Below are 15493 nucleotides of genomic sequence, written 5' to 3' on the forward strand. Positions count from 1 at the left end.
TGGTACCAATGGTTGTTTTTTGTATTTGTTTTAAAGAAAAACCGCACCTGCATGGGCATGGTGATCATTTTTTCAAAGCATACTTACTTAAAATAGTTTATGTGTTTGGTCTTTGTTTCCTGCCAAACTCGCTTGCTCCCACTGGAAGAAAGTAAGGCTGACCACAAACTCTACCTTATTTGCTTGATCCTGCCTTAGTGGAATATGTAAACTTGGGGAAAGGATCAGAGGACTTGAGTATCTTAATTATGAAGGAAACTTACATTTGGGACTCCTTAGTTTGGAGAAAAGACAAATGTTCAGGCCATGATCACAGTGTATAAAATCATGTAGACAACAGAAAAAGTGGGCAGAGGAATGTTTTTCTCCCTTCTTGATAGACCAGGGGTTCTCCAGTAAAGCTAACTGGAAGGAGATTTAGGACAGACCAAAATAAATAAACAAACAAACAAACAAACAAACAAATAAATAAATAAATCCTTCAGTACCACATATTTAAACTGTAGAATTCATTACCACAAAATGTGGTGATGGCCACTGATTTGGATGGGTTTGGAAGGAGATTGGATCCATTCACAGAGTATAGATCTATCAAAGGCTATTAGTCTTTTAAGACTCAGAGCTGCATCAGAATGAAACAAGAAGCCATCTATGGAAACAATGTCAGGAGACAGTTGTCTCTAGCTCCTGCTTCTGAACTACCCTACTCAATACATTATGGCACACTTATTCTAGTCTGCTTTCTCTTCCACAAAAATAATTGAAAACCCATGCTTTTATTTCCTTTGTGGCCTAGGAGGGGGAAAATAAAAAGTGAGGTAGGAATTTCTTCCATCCTCTGTGACCCGTGCAGCATTTTGGTGTTTTATTAATTTTATTTCATCTACTTAACACCTGACCATAAGACAGATGGTCAAGAAGAGAAAAGGGTGTCAATTGCAGCAAAATCAGATTCAGCCCATTAACTGCTAGCCTCAACATGATCAAGATTGAAGCTGTGGGATCCTAGGAAAAGATATGGCTGCTTTAAAGAGTTGCAGACAGGCAATTTATTTATGCTCCCACATGCTCCAGTGTACTACTTAGAGACTGAATCTTGGGTATTACTAATGCTAAGAATTATGTTTCTGCAGAATGGGGGACCTAAATTAAAATATTTTAAATCCTCTTGAATATCAAGTATATTTATAATGTTGGTGGAAAATCCCAGCACTGTTTTAAAATTCAGACTTTAGCACACAGATTTATAATTCAATTTATTTGTAGGAATATCTCTACAAAGTAACAAGAAATCAAAATTGCTATGCTAGTGGAAAAGATTTAACATTGGATCCAGTTGTTTGGTAACTACCATACATGGTTAGTTCCATATGTACAATTAAAACTGGGTGTAGCTAGAGGAGGAAAAATCCAGAGGAGCTACTAAAAAGGTTCAGAAAAATTGCAAGATGTTTTATAAATTCTGAAGCATAAGCCTTACTGTCTTTCCTAATTTTTTTAAAAAAAGAGATACTAGTAGCAAAAGCACTTAGCTTTTGTGGACATGCGGGAGTTTGTAAATATTGTATGTACATCAGACAGGAGGTATGTCTGATTGCATATCCCTATTAAAAATGATCCTGGGTTGGCCTCATCATAGATATGTGAAATGGCCCATGAAATTCTATTTTAGTAACTTAAATAGATGGGCAGGCAGAGATAGGTAATTACTCACTGAAATGTTTAATGCTTCAAGATTCTAAGAATAATTTAGACTACTGTAATTTTAAGTGCAGAAAGTATTCAATATGGGTAGGTAGGGATGAAAGAGAAATTCTCCTTCAGTCTTTACAATTCTCTGAATTTTGTAGTGCAGTTCTCTAATAAAAATGTAGTTGAAGAGGGAAATGTACACAAAGCAGTATACACATTTTTATGCTGACTTTTAATTTAAAAAATGGTGAACTGATGCAAAACCAGGAGACGACAAAAGTTGTGGAAGCCCAAACAGGCATGTTTGCCTGTCCTGAGGAATATGTAAAACATCAGCAAAGGATATGTAAACAATAATCCACGAATTATTTATAATAAGCTTATAAACAGTCAAGACTGAGATCAGACAAAATCATAGGACTGTTGGAGAGGAAGGTAAGATGTGGTCAGTTCTAAAACTCTGGTTGTTTTAAGGCTGGGAAGTATGAGGAATTTAGAAGGCAATCCTGCTGAACATCTGCCTCCTGTTCAGTAGAAATCTGAATTATGAGAAGAATGAAAGAGAATGCTACAAAGGCCCTATGAGTTACAGGCACTGGAGAAGAGTAACCATGGAACAAAATTGGGAAGAGAAAAGAACAAGAAATCAGAAATGCAAGAACATAATCCCAAACCCAAATCCACTCAGTATCATATCAGATTTAATACACCTAATGAATAAAAGTACTATTAAGACAAAAAAGCAACATGCCTAATGTTTTTCAAAAGCAGAAAGACAAAAAGTGGTCCCAACCTCCTTTTACATAATTTTGTTCCAGCATTCTTTTGGGTTTGGATAGAAGGCAGAGTATCTGGAGAAGAGTCTGTTTCTGTCTCTTTCACTTTTGTGTGGTTAACCTAATAGTTAACTTTATCCGTTTTTCATCATAGATCAGAAATATCCCCTATTTTAAAAAATGCTCTCTTCAAATTATATTGAAGAGTTTTGTTTTTCAACATCAATCTTAGTTTTTGTTGACCATGATGCTGTGGCACAGAAGTCAATATAAAAAACAACAGCACATTTTATTTTTCAGTTGTAATACATTATTCAGAATCCACTGGTCTGCCAAATTCCTATTCCTATAGACTATAGGCCCACACAACATGCAGCCACCAGGCAGCCTTGTGTAGCCCCCCAGCGGTTTTTAAAAAGTCAATACGTTCGCTGCCACTGCCCCAAAAGACACACTGCCAAGCACCTCCAATGTCTCCAGGCCTCACTGCCTCTGCCACTCTGCTAGCGGCCAAACAGCTGATTGGCACGCCAGGCGTTCCTTTGTGGCCCATGATAATTTTTAATTTATCGATGGGGCCCTTTTTCCTCTACAAGTTGCACGGGCCTGCTACAGAGATACTATGAAAGGAATAAAATTAAGACTGGATGTTGAACACTGCTTTTATATTTAAAGACTTGTAAGTTTGCATTTGTAATAAAAAAAACACTTACCTCAATTATTCTGCTATCAAAATCGTCATATGTTTCTGTCAGTTAAGGAGACATGTATCAGTGATATACAGCACATACAGTATCCGTATTATTTTCCAAAAGCAATTAAGCTGCACCTCATCTCATTTAGACCTATGTGGGATCAAGTCATGTGAAGTACACTTAATTACAAAGATGTTGGAACTGGCCTTCAAACAAACATTTGTCTTGGAATACCTGCTCATAGCGGTACATCAGTGGCCTGTGTTCCAGGTGAATGCTGCTGATCCTCTAACACAGGACAAATATGAACAGCTCAAGCAGCCATAAATAGGACACTAATGAACTGGAACGTCTATTTAGTAAGGCAGTGTTTCTCAACCTTGACAACTCTAAGATGTATGGACTTCAACTCCCAGAATTCCCCAGCCAGCATTATAAAGCCTTATTCACCTGACTAAGCATTACCTGACTAAGCAATCATGCACAGATCAGACAGAATTTAAACGCAACACAAACAGCCAGGCTAAAAACGCTCACTTTTATTGTGCCAACATTACAAAAGGATATTTATTTAGAAATGAGTGAGACAATATTTCTAACTGTACTCTGGTTTTTTCAGTAAAATTGTTTTCAAAGGGAACCAAAGGCAAATTATACTGAGCCCATTTCTCTGCAATTCTCTCTGCTTTGGGTGTTCAATTCTTCCCACAGTCACTGGGAAAGTGGGGAATTTGCAATCAGAATTCACTGAGATTACAGGACACTAATTTGAATTTTTGGACAGTACATAACTTTAAATTCCCATAACAACTTGGTAGAACATGGCAACTGAGCTGTATTCTGAATCTTTTCCAATGTATTTTAATAAATGTTTGCAGTTATTGGATATGATCAAAATCCATGTAGCAAATATGTAGCCTGAATAATAGTGTGGAGTATTTCATGCATCTTTCCATCCTTTCCTCTTATAGCAAGGAAACAATTTCCCCCCAAAACTAGGTTTTTTTTTTTACTGGTATCTATTCTCCTAGATGGCCTTCCATTTATACAGATAACTTGGTGTTAGCAGTATACAATACAGCAGAATATGAAACCACTAAAGATACCTTGTTTCTAGAGAACACACTTTTCATTCTTTCCTTAGTTATCTCACCTCCATTGGGACCAGGATCAGGAGATCCTAAACTGACACCTCCCCAGGATCGTCCAGTCCAACCTCTTTCCTTCTTAATCCTCATTTTCCTTTTTTGGTCGATTTTTATTTGTTCCTCAGCTTTTGCTAACTGCAGTGTCTTCTGCTCTTCTTCATCTCTCTGACTAATGGCTTGAACTTTTCCAGATACCACCAATGGAGCATTGAGGCCAGGCCAAAGGAAACCGAAAGATCCTGAACATATCAACACAAAAGTAAGTAGAGAAACATTCCCATCATGGATATTATTTAGATACTTCCAACCTACACTTCCCAGAGCAAAATATCAGAAGCCACAAAATGAATATTTTGCATTAAAATTCATCAGCTTTCCAAAACAAACGCTCATGTCCATGGGAAAATGGCTCATTCATTTTATATGTACAACTTATCATGGCATCTTATTTAGTGGAGAAAGATTAAAGATTAAAACTGTAAAAAAGTGTAAGACAATTTTGGCTAACTAGAACTTCCAAAAGTTCAAATATTTTTAGTAAGATAGATAAAAGGAGAGAATCCAACTGTCTAGAACCTATGACTGAATTAACAACTGAAAGTGAGTCAATATTTTTCCATATTTTCCTTTCTTCCAACCAGGAGTCATTTCTATACAACTAGAAAACAAATTTCCTGAAATAAATTCTGATTACTACTCCCTTTGGCTATTTTCAGCACCCCAAGGAAACCGTTATAAATACACTCTATTATTAATTATGTGGATTCTGCAATAAGAAATTGCAGTATATCCTCACCTCCTAAGAACAGTCTTTCTGCTGGGGTTCAGGCAGCACAATTCCTCCTCACGTGGCTGACCCTACTATTAGGAGAGTGAGGCCACAATTGAGCTCAGGCAGCAGATGCTAGGGAGTCTGGAGAGGATACCAATGATAACTCCCCCATCCCATTGTCGCTTCTCAGACACACCCAGGACCTTCCCACTCCAAAGAGACAGCGATCTCCCCTATGTAAGCTATCTTGCACCTCCTAGACTACCACCTCACTGTTTGGGGGATTAATTAATTCCAATTAATTAACATTTGGCAATTAATATGACTGGTATTTGATCAATCTGCTCTGGGCCTTTGTACTTTTGTAATGACAGGATTCTCTAGAGCAGGGTTTCCCAAACTGTGAGATCTACCTCCCTTACGTTGTTTCAATAAATCCACCCTTCCCAAAGTTTCATTGTATTGTTCTCATTGTTCATTTTGGTGTTTGGATTTTTAGGGGAGGTGTGTATATTAAGATTACACTAAAGGGAGGTGTAATGGCAAAAAGTTTACAAACCTCTGCTCCAGAGGATGTATATGTGCTCCTTCTCGCTTCTCAATGGCCCCGATTTGGCTCATATCCTATCAACATCTGGGTTCAGTATTATTTGGACTGATTTGAATAATCAATTCTTTCTGGACTCTTGCTTATTTCATGAATTTACCTTCGCCAAGGATCTGGCCTCTATTGAGATCCCTCGTTCTTCTTTTCTTGCCTCGCTTGCCTCGCCCTTTCCTTCCACCGGCAGTATTCTCTGCTGCAACTCCTTTCCAAAGTTGGCTGGCTGTCACTGTTATGAAACAGATGTTGTTGTGTATAAAGTGTCCAAATCATAACGCATTTTAACAGCAGTTCAAATGAAAAAAAAGTGCATGCCATTTATTCTCATGTTTAAGCCAGCTGTACTTCAAGGAAGAAAGTATCAAACTGCTGCTGAGATGGGCTTGCACTTAATTTGTTTTGAAGTAAAGTGTTTACTGGAATTAATGCCAAAATCATAGGATAACATAGAAGCATCATGACCTATTGCCTAACAAGTGCATCAGTTTATATAGATAATCATTTTCATCTCCACAAGAATATAAAATACTTCTTTCTATCACCCTACCAAAGTGTAAAACTGTACAGGTGAAACTCAAAAAATTAGAATATCGTGCAAATGTTCATTTATGTCAGTAAGGCAACTCACAAGGTGAAACCAATATATGAGATAGACGCATTACATGAAAAGCAAGATATGTCAAGCCTTACTTTGGTATAATTGTGATGATTATGGCGTACAGCTTATGAAAACCCCAAATTCACAATCTCAGAAAATTAGAATATTACATGACATCAATAACACAAGGATTGGAAATAGAACAATATCAGACCTCTGCAAAGTATAAGCATGCATATGTACTCAGTACTTGGTTTGGGCCCCTTTTGCAGCAATGACTGCCGCAATGTGACGTGGCATGGATGCTATCAGCCTGTGGCACTGCTGAGGTGTTATGGAAGACCAGGATGCTTCAATAGCGGCCTTCAGCTCTGCTGCATTGTTCGGTCTCATGTCCCTCATCTTTCTCTTGGCAATGCCCCATAGATTCTCTATGGGGTTCAGGTTAGGTGAGTTTGCTGGCCAATCAAACACAGTAATCCCATGGTCATTGAACCAGGTTTTGGTACTTTTGGCAGTGTGGGCAGGTGCCAAGTCCTGCTGGAAAATGAAGTCAGCATCCCCATAAAGCTCGTCTGCGGAAGGAAGCATGAAGTGCTCCAAAATCTCCTGGTAGACGGCTGCGTTGACCCTGGACTTAATGAAGCACAGTGGACCAACACCAGCAGATGACATGGCTCCCCAAATCAACACATACTGTGGAAACTTCACACTGGACTTCAAGCATCGTGCATTGTGTGCCTCTCCATTCTTCCTCCAGACTCTGGGTCCTTGGTTCCCAAATGAGATGCAAAAGTTGCTCTCATCAGAAAAGAGGACTTTGGGCCACTGGGCAACAGACCAGTTCTTTTTTTCTGTAGCCCAGGTAAGACGCTTCTGATGTTGTTTGTTGTTCAGGAGCGGGAGGAGCTTGTTCCTTGACAAGAGGAATACGATATTTGAAGCCCATGTCCAGGATCCGTCTGTGTGTGGTGGCTCTTGATGCGCTAACTCCAGCCTCAGTCCACTCCTTGTGAAAGTCCCCAACACTTCTGAATGGCCTTTTCCTGACAATCCTCTCCAGGCTGCGGTCATCCCTGCTGCTTGTGCACCTTTTTCTATCACACTTTTCCCTTCCACATAACCTTCTATTGATGTGCTTTGATACAGCACTTTGGGAACATCCAACTTCTTTTGCAATTACCTTTTGGGGCTTTCCCTCCTTATGGAGGGTGTCAATGATGGTTTTCTGCACAACTGTCAGGTCAGCAGTCTTTCCCATGCTTGTGATTCCTACTGAACCAGCCAGAGAGACCATTTAAAGGCTCAGGAACCCTTTGCAGGTGTTATGGATTCATTAGCTGATTAGAGTGGGACACTTTGAGCCTAGAATATTGAACCTTTTCACACTATTCTAATTTTCTGAGATTGTGAATTTGGGGTTTTCATAAGCTGTATGCCATAATCATCACAATTATACCAAAGTAAGGCTTGACATATCTTGCTTTGCATGTAATGTGTCTATCTCATATATTGGTTTCACCTTGTGAGTTGCCTTACTGACATAAATGAACATTTGCACGATATTCTAATTTTTCGAGTTTCACCTGTATATGACAGTAATTCTGGCAGTCCCAGCTGTTGTTGTTAAACAAGAACTGCGCAGGTCATTAAGCGAGGACCTTACATGACCGCGACTTCTGACTTCCTGCCAGCTTCCCTATTGACTTTGCTTGTGGGAAGCCAGCAGGGAAGGTCACAAATTGCAATCATGTGACTGTGGGGATGCTGCACTGGTCGGAACTATGAGATGTCACAAGTACCATTTGTTCATCGCTGTTGTAACTTTGAATGGTCGCTGAATGAATGGTTGTAACCTGAGGACTACCTGTACAAAAAGCTGAACAAAGTCCCATGTCTATTCTTGATCTGTTCCTTTAGTAAGGCGTTACAGGTAGTCCTTGAGTTACCACCATTTGTTCAGTGATTGTTCATCATTATGATGGCACTGGATGAATGGTACATATGCCCAGTCCCTGAAGTTACAGCCATTGCAGCGCCCCCATGGTGGGATTCAGTTAACAATGGCAATTGCCATCTCTAAGCATCTCTAAGCGATGCCATCTCTAAGCGATGCAGTCACATGCTGTTGAGTTTTACAACTGCATCACTTAGTGATGGAAATTCTGGTCCCAACTGTCATCATAACTCAAGGACTATAAAACATTATATATTATATATTATCTAAGACATTATTTTAAATTTTCTTTTCTTCATGTGGCCCATCTTATCATCACATGGAAGAAGTATAACACAGAAATATCTAGGTCTATGTCTGCATCAAAGTACAGGTGGTCCTTGTTAAACTACCACTTGTTCAGTGACCATTCAAACTTATGACAGAGATGAACAAGTGGTAGTTACGACCAGACTTCATACATATGACTCTCGCAGCATCCCACAGACACGTGATTGCAATTTGGAACCTTTCCTGCTGGCTTCCCACAAGCAAAGTCAATTGGGAAGCCAGCAGGAAGTCATGGTCACATGAGGTCCTCACTTAACGACCCATGCGGTCCTCATTTAACAATGGCAACTGGGACTGTCAGAACTGCCATCACTAAGCAGCGTGGTCACATGGCTTTTTTACTTACAACTATGTCGCTTAACAATGGATTTTCCAGTCCTAATTAGCTTTGTTGAACAAAGACTACCTTTAAGGCCAAATACCATTTAGCCTTCTGAGATAGCTAGGGCAGGAAATGGACACAAGAACTAATGGAATTCTATAATTGTAGGGTATAATAATAAAATCTTAAAACCATGACAGTTTCCCTCTGTCCCTTCTTACACCAAAGAGAATCAAGGTAGGGTATTCCTTAGTTTCTTTCTCTCTCCCTCCTGTTTCTCAGAGATGAGCTGGTGTTTACATAACCACCCTCCATTCCTTCCTCAAGATTATGTCCATATTCCTCTATGCCATTACTCCCAAGTAACCCTTGCATTTATTTATTAATGATTTGAATTGGTATGATCTTTATCATATAAAAATAATTATTTATATGATTTATTACCAACATTTTTATTCCACCTTTCAGGATATAACATCACTCAAATAATAAACAAACAAATCCCATAGCAACAGTTATAATGCACAAGTTAAAACAGATTTTTAAAAAGTTCTTTTTTTAAAAAAAAAGCAGCATTTCTTCATATTAAGAAAAGCAGTATACAAAAAGCAAACATGAAGACATCTCATGGTTTCCATAACCAGAAAGGTCTTCCTTTGGCTATCTGCTGACTAAATTCCTAATGGCAGGGGTGGATGAGCCAGTGGGATTGGAACTAGGCTTCCGAAGTGAAATGATATTTTCAGTGGAACTTGTAAACTGGAAAGGAGATGCTGATCTTTAACTGGAAAGCAGATTAAGCAAGATTATAGCTGATAAAAAGCCAAGTTAATAAGATCCAATCAAGCTCATGTTAGAAGCCCTTCGGATTTGTTTTCTTGTTCAGTGCCACAAAGAATACATTACAGATGGTGACTACAGCAGGAATTGTTTAACTGTGGACATACGTGTGGCCTGAGGATGAGCACACTGAAATTAGTCTACAGCAAAAGGGATTTACAATTTTTTTGGTAAAATTTCAGATGTTTTCAGCCACTGTGGAGATCTTCTTTCCATTTTGATCCCCAATCTACCCAAATACTCGGGTTTTATTGTCTTCTCCGCTGGTATTCTGTATTCCATATTTGGTTACTGCCTCTTTTCTTCCCATTGACCACATGAATCATCACTTCTAAAAAAATCAACTCCCCATTCTTCTTCCATAGTCAAGATGAAACAAGGAGAATCAATTCACAACTGGTGGTGACAATACTGCCAAGTACTACTTCAAATTTTCTGCAGTCTCTAATGAGGTGACAGTGCATTGCCGATGTAAAAGAAAATAATATTTCAAATAATTTTCAAAAAATGGAAACTTACAGCACTTAACTAGTCATAGGCACAACAAAGACTGTCAAATGTTCATCAGAAAACTAATACATTCATTTTTTACTCCCTTCACTTAATATAGCAAGTAGAGATACACAAGATTTTAGGAAAAATGGACTAGCTTAATCCTAATCAAGCTTACTTGGACAAAAACTCCAAAAATTCATCTCTTTGCTTCAGAGGAAGATGAAAGATTCATGCAGTACTGATGTTACGTGGAGGGCCCAATCTAATCTAAATTCTTCTCTTTTCTCCAGGGCTGGTTCCAGTCAATGTTGATGGGGGAGAGAGGTCTAGCTTACGATCCCGTTTTGTGGGGTGCCTCAGAATTTTGCCCTTTCCCTGCTCTTATTTAACATCTACATGAAGCCAATGAGTGAGGTCAACTGTCAACATGGGGTGCAACATCATCAGTATGCTGATGATTCTCAGTTGTACATCCTGACCCCGGGCTGATCAGGCAATTCTGTCAAGGTCCTTTCTCAATGTCTTGAGGCTATGAGGGTCTGGATGGGGGAGAATAGGCTTTGGCTCAACCCTGGCAAGACTGAGTGGCCATGGGCTTTAAGGCCGTCTAGGTTTGGGGATCTTTCATCTTTAATTCTGCATGGAGGTGCACTTCCCCAGTCAGAGTTGGTGCACAATTTGGGGGTCCTCCTGGACTTTTGGCTCCTGCTTGAAGGGGTTTTTGCACAGATTTGTCTTATGTATCAATTGTTCCCATTCCTGGAACAAGAGGCTTTGCACACAGGGACTCGTGCTTCAGTTACTTCCTGTTTGGATTACTGCAATGTGTTCTACATGGGGCTGCCCTTGAAGAGCACTCAGAAGCTATAACTGGTCCAGAATGCATTAGTGCAGGTAGTTTTTGGTGTTTCTTCTTATGCCAATATAACACTGCTGCTCTGCAAGCTGCACTTGGTCTCAGTAAGCTTCTGGGTGTGATTCAAGGTGCTGGTTATCACCTACAAAGCCCTACATGGCATAGGGCCAGGCTAATTGTGGGACCACCTTTCTCCCATTGTTTCCACTCATCCCACCAGATCTAGTAGAGAGGTCCAGGTCCTTTCTATCAAACAATGACATCTTGTTGGACTCCAGAGTCATGCCTTATCAGTGGCAGTGCCTGCCCTATGGAATAGCATCCTCAGAGATTTTGATGGCCCCAACCTTAAATTGAAAACCTGGCTATTTTCTCAGGCATTTGGGTCAGGTGGTTAGATGGCTCTGCTATTGTTAATGTGCTTCTTTTCCTGGTGAGTGGAGTTTTGGACACCTGGGGTTATATGTTGTGGCTTTTTCTGTGTTTTTAATCCTTGTAAGCTTCCCAGAGTCACTTCTATGAGATTGGCAGCCATAAATACATACGTATATACATACATACAACTCAAGATTATTGGGCCCTCCCAACACCCACCCTTCATTCAGATGTCCTGCTATGTGTCCCAGTCATTGTTTGAAATATGAGTAGGCCAAATACTAAGAAAGAAAGAAATCATTGGATCCTTTGGTGCAAGAGGCCTCACATTATGCAGTGGCTAGTCATCATGCAGCATTGCGCAATGGCAGTTTAGGGGGAAAAATCCCTAATACCCTAAGACAAGGGTGGGTAGCCTTTGATTCTCCAGATGTTACTGAACTATAGTAAAGCTTCGAGATCCATCATTTGCCATTTTAACTGGGGCTGCTGACGGCTGAAGTTCAGTAATTATTTGGAGGACCTCAATGTCCAACTCTGCCCTAGTAAGACTTGACTAATCAACACTGATTAGTTCTGATTCTGAGAACATTAGGGATTCACACGACTATTTTAATTCCTTAGCCAACTGAGGAATCATGTATATTCTTGAACAGGGTAATTCTCTATGAGAGAATTTGAGCCTACACCGTGGCAATAAGGATGGTGAACCAGGCCCATTTTTCCACCCTTAAAGTGTCTGCAAAATGCCAGACAGCTGCATTCCCCTTGAACAAACAGGGTTCCAGTCTGGGAGTGCTGCTTGGTCCTCAGTTATCACTAAATCTACAGGTGGCATGGTGAGTGGCACATCTGCACAACTATGGCTAATGTGCCAGCTATAAGCCTTCCTGAGCCAGTCAGCTTTAGTGGAGGTTATTCACACTTTAGTGAAGTGCTGTCTTCATGTAACCTTGAAAAGTGTCCAAAAATGTAACTGGTGCAAAGTGCTGCAGCTAGATTAGTCAAGACTGCACTAAAAGCTCTGCACTAATTGCCCAACTGCCTATCAAGTACAATTTAAGGTAACAGTGCTGACTTTATAGCCCGAAACAATTTATGGGCTGGCTGCCTGAACAACTAACTGGCTCTTCTGTTATGAACCTGACCGATAACTTAGATTAGCAGAAGGTGCTTTTGCTCCCAGAAGCTTGTTTGTCTGACATGTGGGGAAAGGCCTTCTTCTGTGTAGCTCCCAGGCTATGGAATCAAAAGCTTCCATCAAGATTTTCACCGTTAATAGATTTTAATCTCACTTTATATTTTGGTTTTCGATGGTGTAAGCTGCCTTAAATGTTTATAAAAGTAGAAAGATGGGGTGTAAATCTAATGAACATAACAGTAAAATTATAGGCTGCAGGATTGGTTAGTGGCTTCCAAATACCTACATTTGTTGAAAAAGCTTCTCTGCCTTCTCTGTTGCACTGTCACATTATATGATGCAGAAATGTTGCAATGTGTCTGTAAAGTCCATGCCAAGGCAGCATACTGGCAACTGATTCCATGCCTTGAAATCAAAGCATAACCTGTGGAAAAAAATCATATGTTAATATCCCAGTTACTAAAATCTATAAAGCATTAACACAGAAAAGCAACACAGAATCTACATCCCCCTAGCCAGTTTTCAGAATAACTGATTGCTTAGTATTGTACCCCCAGTCACAGTTCTCTAAATGAGTGTTTCTCAACCTTGGCAAGTTTAAGAGGGGTAGACTTCATGCTGCCTGGGAAATTCTGGAAGTTGAAGTCCACCCCTCTTAAACTTGCCAAGGTTGAGAAACATTGCTCTAGACAGAAAAGAATTTCCTTCGGCATCTCTGTTACTGAAAGCTCGGCCTCTGCATTTCCCCCCTGCAAATAAAGAAACCAAGAAGTGATTTTGAACAGAACAAGAAAAGCCTTGAGGGTAGGGAGCTTCCTTATCTCGTATTATTCTTTCACTCAATTTATTATGGAGTGACAGAATAATATATACTTTCACTCAATTTATTACTGAAGAAAGGAAAAAAAGGATCATTCATTCACTGCATGTCCACTTTGGCCCCTTTTGGGGGGTGGGGCTTTTTTAACCCCTTCCATTTTTCATTCTCTTTCAGAGCATCAGAGTTATAACGCTCGCAGGAAAAGGCCTCTTAGATTCCAGCCTCTCCACACTGACCTATCACATGCCTTCAGGAAACCTGTTAAGGAGGACACAAGGATGCAAGCACCCTGCTACTGTGGTTTCAAGGTCCATGATAGAAATTTGAAAAGTCTCCTACCTACCAAGAACGGTTGGAGCCCATTCTTTGTATCACCTCTTACCCTTCAAAGTTGGGAGGTTCAGAAATGGGTATAATTCATACAGAAGAAAACTTACCGCATTTACCACTCAAACTGCCCTTGCTTTTAAAATAGGGGAAAGTGATGGAAAGCAATGACTGAGAGACAAATTAATGGTGCAGGGCTTACTGGGAGATATGAGATAGGAATGGCTGAACTTGAATGTTGGTACTAACTGAAGTGGACTCCCAATTTCAGAAAAAACAAAACCCCATAGAGACAAGAAAGCTCTAAACTCTTCGCATTTGAAACAGAGATTAATCTAAGCGCCACTGGTTAAACTATCTCTACAATAAACTCTTTGAAAGCAATCCATCTTAACCAGTAGCTATGTCTGATATTCTAATTTAGCATGTCTTGCAAATGCAGGCAAAGGATTGCACAGTAAAATACAAACCTATGCACAATTTACTCGGCAACAATTCTAAAACGATTTAATTCCTAATATGTAAATTTGCAACTTTACAATGCAGTCCTGTGATTGCCTTTTCATGAAAGAGTGAAACGAAATTAGCCGATCACATTTGCCAAACGAGTTGTGCAAACCAATTTATGTGGTTACTTTATGGTTTAGTGTGCGATGCGAAGGCGTAGGATTGGTTAAGTTAATCACGGGTGTTACGTGTGAACCGTCTATGTACTGTATATTTATTCAGAAGCTGACTCTCCTATATACAGTGGGAGTTATCCCCAGCTATGTAAGCATGCATTGACTTCCAACCGTAAATAAGCTTTCCTGCAGGGAAACACTAAATTCTGAGCCTGCCTTCTCATTTTTCATTAGCAGATTTGCTACCCTTAAAAACGCAACCAAAGCGTCAGCTACTGTACTGGCTGCAATCCGATACAAATGATCATTCACAAGGGCAAAAACTAGAACGGTGCCAGGGGAGGCAAGGCTAACGTGAGGAAGCCCCCCTGATGCAGTCTGTGCACGGAAATCTCAGCCCAGCCGAAAGCAAGAAAAGGGTTCACCTCTGCATGCGGTCTTGAGGACGCCGGCATTGCAGACTCTCTGGGCCGCAACAACTACAGCGGCCGCCATGTTTGCAAAGATCCCGGGCAGCTCCCGTGCTTCGTGCGGACAGACACCTTCTTCCGGATCCAAAATTTGAGCGTGTAAAGTCTGAGCTCGGCTTTCCAGCGCAGCAAATCGGACGAAGTTAATCAGAAGGGCAGGCACTGTTGAAGACAGCTTCTTCTTTCGGAGGGCTTATCGTTAGGACCCAGCCTTCGAGTCCTATCCAACGTTTCTCAACCTCAGCGACTTTAAGATGTGTGGACTTCAACTCCCAGAATTCCCTAGCCAGCCATGAGAAACGCTGTATAAACTTGCAGATTCAGACACTAAGAGTTCTAGTCCCAAACGGTTTTGTCGTCACTTCCTGATTTCTTTCGAAATCGATGAGAAACCACCACGACCACCATCACCTTCCATGTGCGGGGTTCTAGGCGATAACTGAAGCCTCCAAAAGGCAGGGCGCATTAAACAACAAATCGATGATTATTTGTACTGTGCTGTTGACCAGCGTCACCGTTGCCTTTAACAACACGGGAAGTGGCACCTCGTCCCTCTGCCAGAGAGCTGGTTAATATACTCCCATCCTGTATATCGACGGGACTCTTCCAAAGGGGCTCACAAAAGTCACGCAACGCAATGGGTACATCGACA

General features: G+C 40.4%; 1 protein-coding gene across 1 annotated transcript in view; it reads right to left on the reverse strand.

Annotated features, from left to right (window-relative positions):
- MRPS5 (mitochondrial ribosomal protein S5) overlaps positions 1-15116 on the reverse strand; it is a 41392-nt gene extending 26276 nt beyond the window's left edge. Inside the window, exons 1-5 of the mRNA XM_088148612.1 lie at positions 14797-15116; positions 12888-13025; positions 5791-5916; positions 4317-4550; positions 3182-3216 (exon numbers count right to left, since the gene is read on the reverse strand). Coding sequence (XP_088004738.1) covers positions 3182-3216; positions 4317-4550; positions 5791-5916; positions 12888-13025; positions 14797-14866 — 603 coding nt within the window. The 5' untranslated portion in view covers positions 14867-15116. The remainder of the gene's footprint in view (positions 1-3181; positions 3217-4316; positions 4551-5790; positions 5917-12887; positions 13026-14796) is intronic.
- Between the last annotated feature and the right edge of the window lie 377 nt (positions 15117-15493).

Source organism: Python bivittatus, unplaced genomic scaffold (genome assembly GCF_059951505.1).
Source record: "Python bivittatus isolate LINGU-HERP-01145 unplaced genomic scaffold, Pbiv_v1 ctg000020_np1212, whole genome shotgun sequence".
Taxonomy (NCBI): domain Eukaryota; kingdom Metazoa; phylum Chordata; class Lepidosauria; order Squamata; family Pythonidae; genus Python; species Python bivittatus.